General features: G+C 37.6%; 1 protein-coding gene across 2 annotated transcripts in view; it reads left to right on the top strand.

Annotated features, from left to right (window-relative positions):
• The window catches only part of LOC131426145 (synaptotagmin-14), a 38867-nt gene extending 18484 nt beyond the window's left edge, over positions 1-20383 (top strand). Inside the window, exons 3-7 of one of the 2 annotated variants that reach the window (XM_058588607.1) lie at positions 7174-7802; positions 7862-8413; positions 8475-8615; positions 8676-8840; positions 8912-20383. In XM_058588607.1, the coding sequence (XP_058444590.1) occupies positions 7174-7802; positions 7862-8413; positions 8475-8615; positions 8676-8840; positions 8912-9118 (1694 nt within the window). In that variant the 3' untranslated portion in view covers positions 9119-20383. The remainder of the gene's footprint in view (positions 1-7173; positions 7803-7861; positions 8414-8474; positions 8616-8675; positions 8841-8911) is intronic. The other variant, XM_058588608.1, reaches the window with a different exon arrangement.
• Positions 20384-20733: the final 350 nt, after the last annotated feature.

A 20733-nucleotide genomic window follows, 5' to 3' on the forward strand; every position in this document is an offset into this window, starting at 1 on the left:
GTGCAAAATTCCACATAGCAAAGAAAAAGAACATGTTAAACAAGCCGGAAATTGCCGACAGTAACGCGAACGTAATAAATTTACAGCTGTTGATGGTAGCAGAATGCGGAATGGAAGGCGGCAAAGAGAAGAAATGCATATTAACTTGCTACAATACTTTGTAGAGAGTATGTGTAAAGAGTGTGTACCTAAAGTCATCTATTTTTCATATTGAATTTTAAAATAATCACATTCCGCGGGACAAACCTCAGTCATATATTGACAAAACTACCGAGTTTAATTTTAAACATTTTGAATTTTCTTCGAAAAAAATCTATAGTTAAACAAGGTGATTAAAAAGCAGTAAATACTTATTTCATTGTGACTGAATTCAACAAAACTATTTTAATTAGAAAATTTCATGGAGATCTCATTCCTACATTGTCTCAAGACGGACTGAGTGATGAATTCTTAAACGACTGCTCGTTTCTGAGTGCGCAATCAATCCGATTGACAGTGAGATTATAAATGTCATGAATTTTTTAATCACTTTTTGAAGGGCTTTAGAGTGAAGCCAGAGAGAAAGCGACGCGAAGCGAAACTTGACAGATCGCACGGAGTCGCGCGGCAGAGCTCTGTCTACTCAAGTTCAGTAGAAAAATGACAAGTATGTCAGAGTGAACTCGATACGCTGCGAATCGACTACTAACCGATTGCATCGCACTCAGTCTGACATACATGTCATTTTTCTGCTGAACTTGAGTGGACGGAGCACTGCTGAGCGACTCCGGGCGTTCTGTAAAGTTTCGCATCGCTTCGCTTTGCCTCGCTTGTCGCTTTCTCTCTGGCTTCACCCTTCGTGTAAAAGTCAGGCGACAGCTTGAGAAATGAACGACGCTTACTAAGTTAGGTCTTTTTGTTGGTTCCCAAGAAAATTTCAACAGTTTATGTTGGAAGTCTAGGAAGAACTGATTTACATTTACTATTTCTTGGTGATTTATTTTCTGACGTAGGACTACGTTTTTGAGTATACCCACCTGGATGCATTTTTAAAATTTCACAACACGAAAGTGTAACGAAATTACTCCAGATTTGATTTCTATGATAATCCATGATCGGAGATACATCGAGTGCGCAGACCGTCATCTACGTCAAGACAGTGGAACTACAACCGGTATTATTGAACTGGTGCTTCAGTCAATGGCGGATATGAGGATCCGTTCCTTAAATTTAAACGCAACGAAAAGAGAACAACGATCTCTAAAAATCTAAAGAACTATAAAGATTAGTTCTTTGCAAATCGGAGATAAAAATCATCAGTTTAATGTATATCTAGAATAGTTTGATTAGCTGTGTACTTTTCGCAGTGCGAAATTCGTACCAAGCGAGTGCAAATAAAGCTAGCATTTAGATGCTTCGCGCTTGAGAAAAATGTTCCGAACAGTGTTTAATATCGTAGAGAATTCCAAAATTTGGCCCTTCTGAAAACCAGAAATGAATCTCGTACAGCGTTTTAATAGTTTCTTTCGTTGAAATATGCAAATCCGAAATGAAAGAATCGACATCAAAATTCTGTATGTTGCTTTTCTTGGTGGTCGTTGGGACTGCCCATTTGTGAAAAACTTGCAAATGAAATCATGTTAAAAGAAAGCTCTTAACCGAAATGGGTTCAGTATTGAATCAATCGGCAACTGCGAGCAGTTCTGCTGCGGGACGTTCGCAGAACCGGTTTCGCTTCAAACAAGAACGGTTGAGTATTTAGCTGATTTGCGCTCGGGAGAAATGTTCCGAAAAGTATTTAACATCGCAGAGAATTCCAAAATGAATCTCGTACAGCATTTTGAAAGTATCTTTCACTGAAAACATGAGATATATGAATTATTGAAATATATGAACGATTGTACCACTTGTGCTACGATAAACCAAATGGCCCTTTTGAGGACTACAGAATCTTAAATGGTCAAGCGGTATCAAATCTGTAAATATCTATACACATCTCGAAAGCAGATCAACGTCATTCTCGCGGTTATGTATTCGACATTACACACTCCAAGTTTTTTATTTGGTTGAATATGCAGTTCATTCGAATCGGTTGTTGTTCTGGAGTGCGCATTGATTCGGAATGCATACTGAATTCCACAAAGAATTCCGAATAAATTTTGTCGTGAACAGGGCTGGCAGTAATCAACTCCCTACTTCATCATCACCGAGTTCAGCTCACCTGCAAATCGGTTTCAGAAGCATCGCTGAGCAAATTGAGTAACTGGGTAACCATTTGTGTAGAGAAAACATCGTCTTAACACCGTAGTGTCAAGCAATCAGCAGATGAGCGCTGAGTGTACATCAAATATTAGAACCCACTGAGAGACGATTTGTGAGTTGTGATTTGATGTGTTTGTACATCAACACATTGAATCAGATTCTTATGACACTGTCTCGCTTGTATTCCCCAGAGTTGCTATGGGCGGCCAACGTTCGAATCGATACCATCTCAATCCAATTCTCAAGACATGTTCTCGTATGCTGTAAAACGCATTCTGTTCAGTAGCCAGTTGTGTTTAGCTCGAGACATGAAAATCAATCGTTTATGCTATACATCACGCTACGGTTCGACTTTTGTTTTGGAACATTAATGCGCGTGCTCGTTTTGAGTACCAGCAAAAACAAAACCGAAAACCTGGGATGTGTTGGCAGCTCTGTGGTTTAAGCATACACTCACCGGTGTAGCTCGGTACGGTGATGCCAAACACAGTACTCACTTCCAAAACTAGGAATGAGAGTTAAATGCTATGAAATCAAAACTGAGTACCATCAATACTATCTAGTGATGGGCAATACGGCTTATTTCAATGAGCGGCTCTGAACCGAACGCTCTTTCGTAAGAGCCGGTTCAATTGAACGGCTCATTGGCTCTTTTTCAATAATCGTCAATGTGGAAAAGCGGTTCGAGAAAGTGAGTGTGAGAGCCACGGAAATGCATGAGCGGTATGGGCGATCTAAAAATGTGTTTCACAACTAGAGGTGTCCGGAAGCGGGATATTGAAATAAATTAGTTGAAATTCCATTTGGAAAAAATCTATTTTTTTCTTTTTCGACAGAATTCTTTGAAAATTCACTGCTGAATAAATGTTGCTATGCATTTTTGACAGCTTCATTAGAAAACATAATCGTTTAACCAACAACGCAATCAAATTTGTGCGTACACAGATTTTCCAAGTTGAAACGCAGATTTTAAAATGGCAACTCTTCTTGAGAGCCGCGGTTCAATTTTGAAGAGCCGTGGTTCGTTCGCTCATTGCTACGAGTCGGTTCAAATGAACGGCTCGTGAGCGCTCGCCCATCACTAATACCATCATAATTTGATGTCAGCGGTGCTCTGTATAGGTAAGTGAATTTGTTTAGATCAGCGATGAGTTTCATCTTTACCATCATTTTACGGATTGCATCGTAAATCATGAGGTGAGCTGATGAATAGAAAAAATCGAATCTTATGAGCAATTTTTTGCCACCCTTGGTCGTGAATACGTCTTACTTTACTATGGGGCGCCTTTTAAAAATTTACTCATCGAGAGAGTGATAAGTTTTTGATCATGAATATCTCTTGTTGTATCTAACGTATGGACATAATTTTTGCTACATGTCATCGGAAATATGATCATAATTTTATGATAAAATTTATAGTTGTATGACATAATCTCAAATAATTCAAAATTAAAAAGGAGAGCAACATCGGATACCTCAAGCTTTTGAAATGAAGCGAGCGCCGAACAGCAGAATTGTGCCGAGAAAGTCACAGTGACAGCCGAGCATACACCAAAAGTCAGTGGAAGTCGTCCGTCGTCATGGCAGCGCTGCTCAGCTAAATTGTCAGGAATTTTAGTCGGAATTCATTGTGAGTTCCGAATGCACCTACTGATTCCACCCGAAATGGATTGTTTCATCTGATCTAAATCCAATTGAACATCACAATGAATTCCTAGTCAGATTACGGACGAGTTTACCGAGTGTACACGTCAAGAGTCATCTCAGATCTAAATGCAGTTCCTGTTGGTCGTGACAATTCAATTTTCAGTCCCACAGATCATCATTAAAAATTTGTTGAATTTTCTCCATTTCTTACCAAAAGCATCAGACTTATAAAATTGAAAGTTGAAAATGTTTGTGCCGTCACTAGCAAAGCAAAGTCTTGGCATTACATTCCTTTGGTGGAATTTGGTCTTTCTGTTTCAACAGACTTCGCAGCCGATTCTTAGAATCCTTCCAGGTCGGGGCTCGAACATACGACAACTGGCTTGTAAGACCAGCGTCCTATGCGTTGAACCGCCAACCCGGGAGTGCCGTCACTAACACATTCAATTACGACGGCAATTCGAAAATGAATGTGTTGGTGTAGAATACATCTTTATAATAGTATGGGTGACGCTTCGAAATATGCCGTGCGAAACAGGGTTGCCACATATACAGATTAATCTGTTAAATGTTGCGAAAGGAGAGTATTTCTTAACACCGCTTAAAATCCTTATTGGTTTTAAAAGTGTTTTTCTAAATATATTCCATGTTTCTATGCGGAAAACAACTACGCCCCATTTTTATATTCTCGTAAAAATAGGTCGACGATAGTTGTGGGGGATTTCAATATAAATGCCTCAAAACAAGATAATAAATTCATTGATTTCATGAGCAAGTATATGTTGAAGATGGATATAAAATTTTCTCCTTCACAAGCTACTAAGCTTGGAGGCACATGTATTGATTTCGTCTTTGCTAGAAATAATCATGTAGAAAGTCGTAAATATATTTCAAATTTTTTATATTATAGGCCTATACCTACGCGAAACATATCAATATCACATCCACGGACAACAGGTCAGCTTGGAACTAGATGACGGAAGTCAGTGGCATCCATCGAAATTCGAATTCAACTCGTGACTCTCCAACACGAACGACTTCGAAAAAGGTTCTTTTCAGAACCATCATTATTTTATTTTACAGAACAATTGTGTGTCAGAATGTTTGGTGTAACTTACCCGTACTTCAGTGTAGGTGCATCGTTTCAAATTCTAGTAGTGAAGAAGGGGAATGCTTGCAAAATTCGGAAGTGTGAAGGAAGCGTGCCAATTTCATTCGTATTCACGACACCCAGTTATGTCTCTGATATTACCCACCCGCCTTTTTGTTCGTCCACATTGATTTGATTCGGAATTGATTCCGAACTGATGCCGTGGGATGTAGGGCAAAGCATTCAAGTTGGCGACAAAACGAACTTTCCGTTTGTTTGTCATGACTTTGTAAATCAAATCAAATGTTTCATGTCCATGATGCATGTGAATGTATGCATGTGAAACTAGGTTTTATTCATTGTTATGCATTTTGTCTGCCAATGAAACGTTTTACTGAGACATCAGCAAATCCTTTTGACGATTGACGAACAGCGATCTGTTAAAATTTATATTATCGATCTGATTTGGCATTGCACCTTATTTTTCGTTTGTTTTCTAACTGATTCTCACTGTATGAAAGCTTGTTAATTGCATAAGTGATACTAAACTAGAATAAATAAATTGCTGGTTCAACTGTCATGAAGCAGACTATAACTGTAAATCGCAGCTACGTTCTGCGTTTACTAATGATAGGAAAGAAGCACTAACACCTAACTAATGAACTTCATGACATGAAGAATGAAAAGGCTCAAATATCTCGTTATTTTGTTTCTCACCAGAGATGCCAGGTGAAAATTTCAAATATCTGCAGGCAGGGTTGCAAAAGTCTGTATATCTAAAAAAAATCTGCAGTCAGTAAGTATGTCTTGCTGGCAGCAATTTCTCTATAAAGTATGACACGCAAAACTGACTTGGCGAGAAAAAAAAGATCGCGGCAATTTAAAAAGTCTGTAAATTTGGATGAAAGTCTGCGAAAACTTCGATTTTCAAAAGTCTGCACAACAAAAAATGCCTGCAGCACTATACACGAAATCTGCAGATTTACAGACAAATCTGCAGATCTGGCATCTCTGTTTCTCACCCTTGTTGACGATTCGTACCGTTGTATTGTGTTTTTCACTGCCGGTCAACAAAGTTTGCGATGCGACAAAATAGCGACAAAATGCCGCAAAGATAGCGAAACTGTCATTCGCATCGGTTCAACCTCTTCGAGACCACAAACCAGAAAAATATTTTTTATTAAAATTGCCCGTTAAATGACAATGTTTTTATACTCCAGAATAATTACACGATTGGTATTGATCAACGACTCTGTCTGCAAAACCTCGTGCTTCCCTTCCTGTACTCTAAAAATTCAGTCGCCTTTGACAGATACATACTTGTTGATACTTTCAGTGTACGAACAAATAACTCTTATCGCTAGAGAATATTACCTCTTAAATCTGTAGTTGCCTTTAATCCACCAGACGATTTATTTCTCTTTTCGCTCTAATGCTTGATATAAAAATGCTGTAAACTTCAGTACAATAGACAGCGAAGGGGTTAAAACAACTGTCCAACTCCTGGTAGAGATGCCAGGTAAAATTTTCAAGTTTGCATATTAGAAATACTTCAATGCAAATGTTAAATTTTGTAAGTATGACGAGAAAACAAACACGAAGCCCAACGCAAATTTTAAAGTCAGTAAATTTGGCGATTGTATATAAAAGTTTCAAAAACCTGTAAAAAGTCTGCAAAATTGCAGAGTCTGCTTACAAAAGAAATCGGCAAATTTACATGCAAATCTGCAACCTGGCACCTGTGATTCAGACGCTCACTATTTCGCTATTCTGCGGCGATTCCGTCACATTCTATGCCCCACTGAAAACCACAATACAGACCACCGAAATTTCCATTTATAAACTAAACGGGGAATCGTAAATCAAGTTAGTTCGTAAAAAAAAAAGATTACGTTATTCCGGTTTACTGATATTCTTTGAAAACACTCACAAGGGTTTTCAAGGAACATCAATAAATCGGAAGCCGCCATATTGAATTTCGAAACGACCTCAAACATCGTTTTCCGGAATCTACTCTTCAGGCCCATTCCAAAAATACCCATATTGGTATGATTTCCATGGAATATCAATTACCCGGAAATCAGAGACTTTCGATGTATATACGAAATTTCATCCATCATGATGACATCGTTTTATTTCGTAGTGAATCTTTACAATCTGATCGACCCTAGCTAAAATCCTTTCATGTCTTACAGGTAGTCGATTCGCTTACGATGGCAATTCCAGCTCGGATTCGGAGGAGGAAATTCTACGTCGTTTGAAGTTGCAGCAGTCCTGTAGCTTGCACAGCGGTCAATTGTCCCGGTATGGAGCCGGGGCGCTTAATCCGGTGAATCCGGATCTAGCACCGAGTCTCGCCGGTTTGCAGCACGTTACCATCGGGGCACCAGGTGAACCGGAGCTAATTAGCCTGGGTAGAAAGGATAGTAAGAATAGTAAGCATGGTCATCACAACCATCATCACAGTCACGGTCATCGACATGGATCGTCGAGGGACCCGCTGGCATTGGCTGAACGGGGCAAGATCGGAATGCCTCATTCCAGCAGTGAATGTAGTTCCAACAGCTCCGTGGAAGCCTCGGTCGAGAGCAATACGGGGCTGGTTGATGGAGAAAAGAAGGATCGACGCTTGATTCTACCATCGGCAACCGGGAGGCCATTCGGTAGCAGTTCCGGTAGTCTCATGAAAGAAGCTACCACGGATGGTAAGGAGTTTGGGAACAACAACATCGGAGGAGCGTCGGAAACTACGAAGTACAACCGATTGCCGGTTCAACATCAAGACAGCTTGGAGGATGCACCGGACATCAACAGTAATCAAGACGTGAGTAAACCTCTAGACAGTTAGCAAGATCTTTCCAACGATAATAAATTTTATCCCAGTGCATTGTGGTCCTTTCGCAGGAACCTCTGTTCGATACTAGCGATTTGAAGTCCCTCAAGTCCGATACCGGTACGATCGGTCTAGGGCCGGAAAGTCCCACGTCGACCAGCAGTCCAAACGGAGTGCTGGAAGTTTCACTACTGTACGACGCACCGATGCGCAAAATGACGGTTCACGTCCTACAGGCTAGAGGAATTCCGTCCCGGAGCAGTGCCAGTATGGTTGCCGCAGCCAGTACCGGAGAGACTAACGCGAAGGCCAGTCAGTCGACTACGCATACTCAGGTGCGGCTACTGATGCTACCGAGTAAAAAACAGAAACACAAGACCAAAATTCGTTCCGGTGAGAACCCACAGTTTATGGAGAGCTTCCTGCTGCATCGGGTCAACCCGGAGGAGGTCAACTCGATGGGTCTGCGAATTCGGGTTTACGGTTGCGAGCGAATGCGACGCGAACGGTTGATCGGTGAGGCGATCATCAGTTTTGCCAACATCGATCTTGAGCTGGAAACGAACTTGTGGCTACCGCTGGAACCGAGAGCGAATGCTGCTGTGAGTATTATTTTGTGTGGGGAAGTGGTTCATTTACTAATTCAATGGTTTTATCGCACAGAACAATGGTTCCACGAGTGACTTGCTGAGTTTAGCACGGTCGGATAGTACGGGCTCGACGACCTCCATGCAGCATGGAGGTGTTTCCGAATTATTGCTTGGACTAGGTTATAATGGAACTACTGGACGCCTCACGGTGGAGGTAAGTTGTGACAAATGTCGTGCTTAGGTCGGCACATAACACCTGCCCCCGTTGTTACAGATTGTGAAAGGTAGTCAGTTCCGCAACCTTATACTGAACAAAGTGCCCGATACGTACGTGAAACTGTGTCTGGTGAGCAGTATGGGTCAGGAGATGGCCAGAGCGAAAACGTCAACTCGTCGGGGGCAACCGAATCCACTGTTCAAGGAGACGTTCATCTTTCAGGTGCGTTTACCTTTCGCTAAGAGGGCAGAAGCTCAGAACCGATTGCTAAAAATGTTTTTCTTTTTCGGCAGGTTGCCTTATTTCAGTTGAACGACGTGACGCTGATGGTGTCGGTATATGCGAAGCGCAACATGAAACGCAACGAAATGGTCGGCTGGTTTAGCTTGGGACTGAACTCCAGTGGACCGGAGGAGAATGCCCACTGGGGCGATATGCGAGATGCAATGAATCCACGCTCGGAACTGGTGACACGATGGCACGTCCTGGTGGATTCCTGATTCAACTAGCTAGGGCTCTCCCCTCGGCAGAGCACGGTCATCAGTGACGATATCGTTGAAGTGGCAATCGTGCCCGGTGGACGCCAGAAGAATCATAAAATGCGCCGAAGCTCCGACAGTACTGCCGGTGGCGGAACGCTAGCCTCTCCTAGAGAAGAGTCAGTGATTCTGCAGCAGCCGGCGATGCAACCACAACAACAACAACAACAGCAGTCGAGAAGTGATCGGGATTCGGTAGCCGTCGATATCTCACTGATGCCAGGGAGTGACCTAGAGTTTGTTTGAGCGAGAAAGTGAATGTTCAAGCGAGAGTGTGACACGAGAGTTTGATGTTTCAGTGTGCCCAATCTAGTTGTGACATTCAGTTCTAGTTGTTGGATCAACGTGATAGCTTTAGTTTTAGCCAAACCCATTTTGGATGTTTTTAATCGTATTGTGACTCACAATTTTAGATAAGATTCAATCTGTGACGTTGGATGTTTTTCGACATAACACAAACACAAGAATGAAACTGCTTGATCGCGCGCAGTTTTGTAATTGGATTAGGAACATTTAAATATGAGCGAGCAGAGGTAAGGCGGACAGGTTAGGTAATTGCTATGGCCATAGCAAAAGTTTTACAGAGGGAACGGAAACTAAATGCACAAATTTAGAAACGCTTTGAACTTATTGAGATATTTTCTCTACCGATAATCAGGTGCTATAAACCAATGTTTTTTCGTATATATTTTCAAACAACTCAGCTTTAATGAATTTTTAAGTAGATATCCCTTCAAGTAATCCTCGTTTACCGCGTAGTGACGTGATAAATAATTATCATACTTTTCACTTTGCTAACATTTGCAGGACCTGCATTAAAAAAGAAAGTATTCATTGGCTGGAAGTAACTTCCTTGAATCATATTCGAGATTTAAAAAAAATGCAAAAAACAAAATATCCATTTTTAGGTAGGTCGCTCGACGATATTTGTATTCGATTAGGTCTTTTCTTTTTCATGATCAAATAATTTCACACAGCAAATCGAGAATGCGAAGTTATGGAAAAGTATACTTTTCTGCTCTAGGAATTTTCCTCGGAACTATTCAGGTGAAATCTAGAATTTATTAGTCAAATAGTTCAATCTAACAACTGAAGGAGAAAGTGAGCGACACAGTTGTGAAAATTTTATGTTGTGATAGAAATCTACGACAAGATGAGACAACTGGCTTCTTTTCCAGTTTTTCTTGCATTACATTGGAACGTTAGTTAGTTAGTTCAAATAAAACTGAGAAATCTGGCATTTCAAATGCAGAAAATTGAAAATCCTTGTAAAATATACAAAATCTGGCAAAAGATCTGGTTTGTTAGAGTGTCTGTAGAAATGAGACAAATTCCAGATAAATCTGGAACATTGGCAACTCTGCCTGTGGTAAAGAAAACAGTACTTCGTTGAAAACGTCAAAGTAACCATGCTCAAAAATCATAACATGAGTTGTCTTATAGTATGTTCACATTAGCGCTGATATCAAGTGATATACGAATATTCTTGATATCCGATGATATCATGGGCGATATCACTTGATATCCCATACAATTTGATGTCAACGCGTATCACCATTTTGGCATGATATCCGGGATATCATCTACGATATTATGTCGAGTTGTCAAAAATCGCAACTAGCAACACGGATAATAGCATTGAACGCACTCATTTATGAATGTCACTTTGAGAGTGACAATAAACAATCATTATAATTTCGAATTCTTCAACGAATATTGGCGTTCGGAGACCATTAAATGCAAAACTTCAATTCTTGATTTAATGTTAGCAGAGAAAGGTAATATTATTGACCTTATATCTAATGAGTGCATTCAAGATGACAACTTGATTGTCAAACGATATCATTTCATTCATATGTGAACACTTCGACGTGATATGTATATCATCTCGGTATATCAAGTGATATCAGCGCTAATGTGAACATACTATTATCCCGTATACGCATGGCTGCCAGATGGCTGACTAAACGCTGCCAGCTGGAAAAATATGGCTGGCAGACATTCTGGTGACCGACTGCCTCATCGCTGCCAGATATACAACTCAAACGATACAACCGTATCCACCAGGATTTTTCCACATTGAAATCTTTGACATTTTCAGCGAAGGTGAGAAGATGAAAACGCTCGGCTAACTAAGATATAGGCGACTTTGTTTTGTCAAATTGGATTTGACAACCGTCACTGAATCAATTTTGGTAGCCGTCTGGTGGCCATGGCTGCCCAGGTAGCCAAACCGCTATGCGGGAAAGACCTGTTCAAATTTCTTCTTATCTTGTCCAAGGTGGAAGTTTAAAAAAGTGTTCGTGTTTTCAGCAGATTTTGAATCTTGCGACAATTATCTTATATGATGTCCAACTCGGTTCGGCGATTCAAATCATGACACGTTTGTTTCGTAAGCCGTATGTCATTTGTAGAAAAGAAGGTTTAGTTTTGCTTCAGAATGTACTTTGATAGGCATAAGTACTTGTCTTTTGGGTAAAATTTTTATTTTAATGTTTTTTTACGAAATGCGATGTTTTAAAACAATGTATCATTCTCACTACAGTTTATGGTATATTCAATAATTAAACTTAGCAGACATTGCAGAGGAAACATCAACAGTGACTTCATAATAAACTAGACAAATATAATTGTCACTTTGGAAACTAATTACAGTACAAGTTTTCCACAAACCGAGAAGATTCGTGTAATATAATCAATCTTAATATATTGATTGTAATATAATAAAATCTTTGACGAATAATTTCTCTTAGCTACTTTTGGAAAGCAACATGTAGTTCTCGAACACGTTAATCAAGTGCATTCCACAGATGTTCAGTTGGATTTATGTCTGGTAGATGAGAAGTAACGCTTTGTGACACCTATAACTCATAAAAAAGTAAGGCGTGTTACACTTCCTAATAACTAAAACTCACAAAAAACAACGTACGTAACGCTTTGTAATACCTATAATTCACTAAAATAACGCTACATAACACCTCTAACTCACAATCAAGAAACATATATAACGCTTTGTAACATCTAAAACTTACGACAACAGTAGCACATGTAACACTTCGTATCACGAATAACTCATATAAAGTAATACCTGTTACGCTTTTTATCGCCAATAACATAAAAAATAACACGTAACGATTCGTAACACCTATAACTCACAAAAACTAAGGCATGTGAGGCATCATAACACCAATCACTCACAAATAAGTATCGCATGTAATGCTTCGTAACACTCACTACCTATTAAACAGTAACGCATTTAATCTAACTATCTCACAAAAAAGTAATGTATGTAACGCTTCGAAACACCTATAACTAATAAAAAAGTAACGCTTCGTAACACCTATAACTCATGAAAAGTAACGCATGTAAAGCTTAGTTACAACTGTAATTTAAAAAAATGTAACGCTTCGTAATATCTAAAACTAACAAAAAATAACGCTTTATAAAACATATCACTCAAAAAAACTAACGCATATCATGTCTTGTACAAACTGCAACTCGTAAAATAAGTAACGCCTATAACGCTTCATAACACATGAAAGCTACAAAACTGTAACACATGAAACACTTCGTCACGCCTATAATATGGTAAAAAGTAATGCATGTAACGCCTCGTAAAACCTGTAACACACAAAAAAGTAATCCATGTAATGCTTCGTAATACCTATAACTTGCAAACAAGTAACGCATGTAACGCTTCATAACGCCTTTAGCATACTAAAATGTAACGTATCTAATACTTCGTAACACCTATAACCTGCAAAAAAGTAACGCATGTAACGCCTACTGCATACTAAAAAGTAACTCATGTAACGCCTCGTTACAACTTATAACTTACAAAAAAGTAACGCATGTAACGGTTGTTAACATCTATAATGTACTGAAAATAACGCTCCGTAATGCATACCACTCTAAAAATATAACGCACGTAACGATTCGTAACACTTATATTGTAATTTTCACTGTCGGCTAGAAATTATTGCGATGCGATAAGATAGCGATAAAATGCCGCAAAGATAGTAAAACCAAATACAAATAATAATACCACTAAGTCCCATACAAACGAACCGCCAATGTTTGGTTCACAGCCTGAACAAGTAAGCCTAGAAAATTACTCCCTTTCATTGCGATAGTTTGAAAATGTGGAAGGAGATCGTTTCTGGCAACGCTTTATGTTAGTTGCTACGGTGCAAAACAAACTTGTTTGTTTATGTTTATCGTTGCTGTATTAAACTGCAACAATCAGTCTAAATATCACCGGCACTAGCACAAAAGATGAAAAATGAACACAAACACCCACAAATCTACAAATATCAATACATTCATGGTGGCTTAACCATTCTAGATTATTGTTTAACTTACATTTCGCTTGTGATCTTGATTATCAGATAAAAACTGTTTGTTTTTTATTTTTCACTAAAACAAACAGTAACTATGGTGAACTTGTTCTTACCCTTCAGTGTTGCTAGTTTTATAGAAAACTCGTTAAAGTACATTGTCACTCTGACAGTGTATCATGACAGTGTACCGCACGATGCAAAATGTGTCCTTGAAAATTTGTCGAAGTATTCCGTATTATAAATTGTATTTGGTAAAACTGTCATTCGCATCGATTCAACTCCTTCGAGACCACAAACCAGAAAAAATATTTTTTAAATTGGCCGTTACAATGACAAATTTCTATTAGCAGAATAATTATTAAGTAAACCTCAATCATAATGAATTCAGTTGGTCGTCTTTGACAGATATACATTTGTTGATGCTTTCAAAGAACAATGAAATAAGTTGAAACTGCAATTGACCTCAATCCACCAGCCGACTATTTTTTCTTGTGGCTCTAATGCTAGTTAATTTCAATACAACAGACAGCGAAGTCCAATATTCTGGCAGAGATGCCAGGTGAAATTTATGGCGTCTGCGTACTACAAAAATGCTCCTATGCGAGCTTAACATTTGAAAGTATGACGAGAAAAACCAAACAAAAACCCTACAGTAATAGCAAAAGTCATTAAATTGGACAATTGTTTATAAAAACTTCCAAAAACCGGCAACAAAGTCTGCTTAGTTGCAACCTGCAATCCTAGCATCTGTGGTTCTGACGCTCATTATTTCGCTATTCTGCGACGATTCCGTCGCATTCTATGTCCAGCTGAAAACCACTATAGCTCATGAAAGTGATACATGTAACACTTCGTAACATCTATAACTCACAAGAAAACATCGCATGTAACGCTTCATAACACCTACAACTCATAAAAAAGTAACGCGTGTATCGCTTCCTAAAGCCTAAAATTCGCAAAAAGTAACGCATGTAACGCACGTATAATTCATAAAAAAGCTATGCGTCTAACACTTCGTAGAACATAAAAGTCACAAAAAAATTGATGTAACTCACAACTCAAGAGTGTAGCGCATGTAACGCTTTGTGATCCCTATAATTAACATACAGTAACGCATTTAACGCTTTGTGATACCTGTAACTTACATAAAATGCAAATAACGCTTCGTAACACCTATAACTAACGCATGTATCTTTTTGTACTACCCAAAACTCAAGTAAAAGTAACGTTTGTTATAAGTGTCACAAAACTTATAGAAAAGGCGAGAGGATTATGTTAGAGACATAACCGGATGGCGTGAATACGAATAAAATGAATGGTTTAGTTTCTTTGATGTTGATTTTGGAACTGAATTCTGAACCTGAAGATTTTGGAACTGAATTCTGAACCTGAACTCGGGAACTGAATACTGCTTTTCTTGTTCTAGAACTGTATACTGGATATGGATTGCAGAACTGATCACTGAATCTGTGAATTGGAATTGAATTTTGGAAAAGAATTGGTTCCGAACTGAATTCTGAATTTTAGTTAAAGAAGTCCGGTCCGGGATTCAATTTCCAAATTCGGATCCAGAGTTCAGCTTCGAAACTGAGTCCTATAATCCAAATGGGGAATTTTGGTTCAAAAATCTTCGGAATCTAGTTCCTGACCTCAGGTACACTTCTAGAATTGTGAAAATGAATTTTGGATCCAAAATTCTAGAGCGACATCACGGGGCTAAACTCTGAACCTGGTTTCTGGAATGCATTTTAGAACAAAATTCTGGAAATATAATTGAGATTCGAATCTGAATTCCAGAGCTTTAGTTTCCGAATCCTGAACCTGAGTTCTAAGCCTGAAATCTGGACAGGGAATCTGGTATGAACCTCAATTTCAGTTCAAGAATACGGTTTCAAAATTCAGATCCAAGTCCAGAATTTATATCCGAAATTGAGTTCAGTTTTCGATTTCGGCTTTAAAATCCTGGCTTAGAATCAAGTTCTCAAATTCGGCCTAAGTTCCAAAAATCTGGAACTCGATTATGGCTCTGGATTTTGGACGAGAATCTGAATTTTAGGTTTCAATTCTTGAAATGAAAAAAAATCTGATCTTGGATTTTGAAACCGAATTTCAGAATTGAGCTCTAGAATTTGATTCTGTACCTGAATTCTGGTCTTAGCTAAAAGAGGCAACTACACAGGCTTGAATGAATTATGTATACAATTTTTACCTTCTTTACATATCAAATATTTCAGAAAACTTTAATTTCGAGTTATTTCTGACTACTAAAAATTCTATCACAACTTGATGATCATATCTGCAATCACGTGCAGAAAAAAATATGTTGATACGTTTAGTAAAACTAGAGATATCCACGATTAAAAACTTATCACTCTCCCAAAGGGTAAATTTTGAAATGGCTCCTCATAGCAAAGTAAGACGTATTCACGTCAAAAGTAACGCATATTACTCTTATCGCTTACAAAACAGTGCAAAAGCAAAGTCAGAGTTGTGTAAGGATTATTGCATGACCAATGCTACACTCAAGTAAAAATTCAGGTTCGATTCACTTAAAAAATCACGTCAAATATTCACATAACTTTTCACGTAACTATAACTTGATTATTATTTTGAGTGTATAATCCTACAGACACTTTCATGTCAGGACTCGAACATACGATAGCTTATTATTACAAAAAAAAACAACCCCAGCCAAGGAAATTCAGCCGCCTTCTTTAGTTTTATATATTCTAAGAGAAAATTCAGCAGCTAGAAGTTATATATGAAAGATCTATAATAGAGCAGAAACTGGAACAAATGTATCCCCAGCAAGCCGTTCTAGTTTTATTTATTCAACCAGTTCATCTGTCAAATTAAAAACTGGTCTACGATGCCGTTCTATTTTTTGTATATTTGAAACACGAGCCCCAGCAGTGGATGCCAGTTTTTCTTGTTATAAAATTCAGATTTAAATTTTGAAACTGACATAAATTATGCATCTAAAACTAGAACACTACTGAATATGCCCTTAAAGAATTTAAAATGTTTTAGTCTAGAAAATCCCTCAACATACACTACTCTTGTTTCGAATATAGACAAAATAAAACGACAGCTTATGCCAGTTTTTAAGTCGACAGTAGAAATGTTCGAAAAATAAAAACTAAAACGACTTGATGGGGGTCCGTTTGTCCAAGTTTCATTTCTATTACAAATCACCCATATAAAACTTCCAGCTGCTGAATTTGCTCTTCGTTTAACTTACAAATGATTTCAATTCTTACAAAAGATTATAAGCTTGAATTTTTTTTCGGAAGATTTTTTTCAGTGTCAAAATCAATCGTAGCAGGGTAATTTTTGACAACAAATGAAAAGTAGTCAACGATAATAAAATTTGAAACGATTTGATCCTAGTGGAATGTTTGTATTTTCAATTGGTATTCGAGAAAACCCATACACAATCATTACATTTGAACCTGTTCTATTTCTGTTTTAAATTTTAAACACAACACAAACAATCCACTTTTTGAGATTTATTCGTAGACAGAATCGTATTGCAATTATATAAGTTGACGGGCGTCACTCACTTCGCATTCTCGATTTAGCAAACAGTGGCTGTACTTTGTTTCATTTTTCTTTACAAGTTTTGATACAATCTCTTTCGAAAAAGAACCAGAAGAGGTCTAGGCAGGTCCGTTGAGCTGAGATGAACAACAAAACAATTAGCGATTCGTGCTACTTACTCGTATTTTGTACCTGTTTCGTATGTATATTCTGTCCTTGTTGGTTGAGGAAGACAAAACAAAATCAAACAATATACCCTATTTAAAAGCGAATAATCGGAAAGAATTATCTATACATTGTCTATTTTGAGTGAATCCAAAACAAAAGAAAACAAAAATTGGAACAATATACTAATCGGAAACTATATTTAGTTTTTCTGTTTGAGGAAAACAAAAACAAAGTATATTTATTGGATCAGTAACATATTTTATACTGATGGGAAACGAGTAGGCGAGGATGACTCGCGAAAAAAAAAGTAGTAGATAAGGGCCAAGTTAGGTAAAAGAGACACGAAAAAGATATGATAAAATTAGTACCTTTGAAAGGAAATTACTGTAAACTCAATCGCGCACACACGTTTAATGTTAATGAAAAAAAAGAAAATATATATATATATATATCGTAAACATATTACTAAACAAACAAACTTAACGCAAAGCTAATGAATCTGTGTATTTTTATACCGACACGTCAGCTGATTACTGTCATTTGACGAACCGAACGACAGATATTCTATACAATAAGCGGACAATGGGAGGAAGATAGGAGAGGATTTTCATCCCGGAAAAAAAAAGAACGAAGGTTTTGGAAGAGTCTTTGACCAAAAAAAAAAACTTTAACTGTTGTTATCAATTTTGTCCTCACATTGTTCGTGCCATTATCACCATATCACCATCGTTTTGTTTGTTTGTTTACACTAGGAATGAAATTCGAAAAATTCACCGTAGATTGAAAAGTACCAGTTGAATCCGATAGGTGTAGCAAGTGAGCATGGTGTCAAAGACTGTTGTTTAACACTGGAACGATATTTAAGATGCTTGATAGATTGGAGGTAAATCTTCATGGAATAACAATTATAGTATCCATAAAAGAAAGGATTGGTGGGAGTCAGAAAAACTTTACATAAGTAAATGAATCATTTTGAATATACTTTCACCGTTTTAAACAATTGAGAACACGAAAATTTTTACTAAAATATATAGTTTCGTTCCTCAATTGAATACCGATTGGCACATTTCCTGTATTTTGGGAAAAACGAAAACATTACAGGGTTGGTAACAGATACACATACGGAAACTATTGAAAATACACGAACTAAAGTTTTCCTGTCCATTTAAATTTAATGTTAAACAATTAAATACACGTTTAAACATTTTTCCTCATCAATAAATAATAATAATATTTCAATGGCTTTGACTAAGAGCAAAAAATTCGGCTTTATTGACACAACAAGGTAGGAAAATAATATACTAACAAAAGGGAAAAGTGACTTTTCGCCTCCGATGTGGATGGTCCGCCATAAAGCGTAAATAGCTTCTCGCTCAGTTTTAACTACAACTCTCAACAGTCCAAATTTTGTAGCGAACGCCGGACGTTGAGTCTAAGGATCATACTGCACAAGATATTAAAAACAAAAAAACCAAAAGATCAGATAAATCCGCCTTTTAAATTCAGTCTTTCAACATCGTATCCTGTCGAAAAGAATCGAAATGTAAGAAATTGAAAAATAAATCATCATCACATTAAAAGTTTACATCACATTTTTCATTTCTCTCAAATTTCAGTAGAAAAGTAATAGAGTAGTCCAAAAATTCATGAATAGGAGATAAAAGATACATAAAAATCAAACTTGAAAGTAAATAAGTGTGGAAAACAAAAATATAGACAAAATAAGCCAAAGCATACACTTATACGCATCGGTTTTGTCATTTTAGGCCAAAACCACGCAATGCCACGCCAGTCGGCCAGCAGATGGCGTTTGATTTGTAACAATAAAAATTTGGTGCACGGCGGAACGTGCGAAATTTTGAGGCGAATCTGTGCGCCGAAGGAAAAGAAATTAATTTTTGTAACCTTCAATGTAACCTCCGAAGCAAAAAACATACCAATACGACATGTAACAAATAAAATGACTTCTCGCCACAGGTTAGATGTGTGTGTGTGTCCACATCACTGTCCAAAACCTGCAGTACCATTTGTAAAAGTTGAGCGTACGAGCGGTTATTCGAAATACAAGACACACAGAGCACAAAGCGGTATTTTGCCGATTAGAAGTAGACGTTTCATCTTAACTATCTGCAAAATATATCGACTATTAAAAACAGAGAAAAAAAATTACTTTGTGATACTATTTTTGCACCGCACAGCTGTCGCAGACGTCAAACGAAAGGTTTTTAAATGGCGATGGGGAAAATGCGAACAGGAAAGCAATCTTTGTTGACATCTGTCACTCAACTGTGGAGTTTTTCGCTATCATGTGACACACGTGCTGCGTGTCGATCACTGATGGCGTAGTAGATTGAATGTCACTCGCAAAGCAGCCTACTATGGCGCAATAACAAACAACATAAGTTTTAAATATTAACTAAACAAAAAAAAAACACGCAAACCCTGGAACAAACATCAGTCCCAATAGCTAGACAGATAACGCAATCGATATCTCTGATCTGATTTGAAACCGCAAAACAAAGACCAACAGAAAGGCCAAACATTTTATCTCTTACTGACAGTTAGTTCGAAGAATAAATGAAAGCATAAACTCAAATAGTACATGAAATAAAAAAAAGTCATTCTCTTCTCTAGTTAGTAGTTAGTCATCTTGTAAGGAAAAAATAACTAAACACTTTTTACAAAATAAAACCTACCATGAACTCACAAAACTAATCCCCACTCTGAACATTCCTGTCGCTTCCTTCTGATTATTGTATAATTTTTCAACCAAGAGAGGGCCATATTCAGTCTATTTTAGATGTGCAAAAAAAAAATCACTGTTTTACATTTGAATCAACGAATTATCAACTTAATCTGGTAGAAATTTATTTACAATCACAAAATGTGTGATGAAACATGACATTTAAAAAGAAAACTGTTTTCGGTGAACTTATGCAAACCAAAAAAAAAAAAAAAAAGATTTCATTTGGCAACCATAATGTAAAGATTCACCGCAAATAAAATTAGGTAAACAAACTGGACGAACGTGACTACAGAATGATTCTCCTGTAAACGATCTATTGAGATGAATAGTCCACAAGCGATTAAACACAAGTTAGGGAAGAAGCTATTTCACTTCTGTAATGTGAGATTTAATAAAGATTCATGCATTTTTTACGGAATATAACCAAAGGAATTGCGAACGGTGTTTGCTTCTGGTCCGAACCTAGTCCCACGTTGTCTACTAAATGGTACTCGATCAACTCGATTGACATTAAAAATTTATTGAATTTTCGTTTACTCTAAAAATGTGTTATGAGTGTAAAAGTCAGGCGACTTACGTCATTTGACTAGAGCTAGAGGAATGGACGATGCTAACTAAGCTTTTTCTTAGTTTCCAGCAATTTTTAACAGTTTAGGCTGAATTACAGAAAGAACAATTGATTGACAAAACATGGTTACAAACTCCATATTCCATATTCTGTGGCATCCTGAACTATGTGTTAGCTACAATAAGTTTGAGTATGATCAGGTCAGAGTGTATGC

The sequence above is a fragment of the Malaya genurostris genome, chromosome 1 (genome assembly GCF_030247185.1).
Source record: "Malaya genurostris strain Urasoe2022 chromosome 1, Malgen_1.1, whole genome shotgun sequence".
Classification (NCBI taxonomy): domain Eukaryota; kingdom Metazoa; phylum Arthropoda; class Insecta; order Diptera; family Culicidae; genus Malaya; species Malaya genurostris.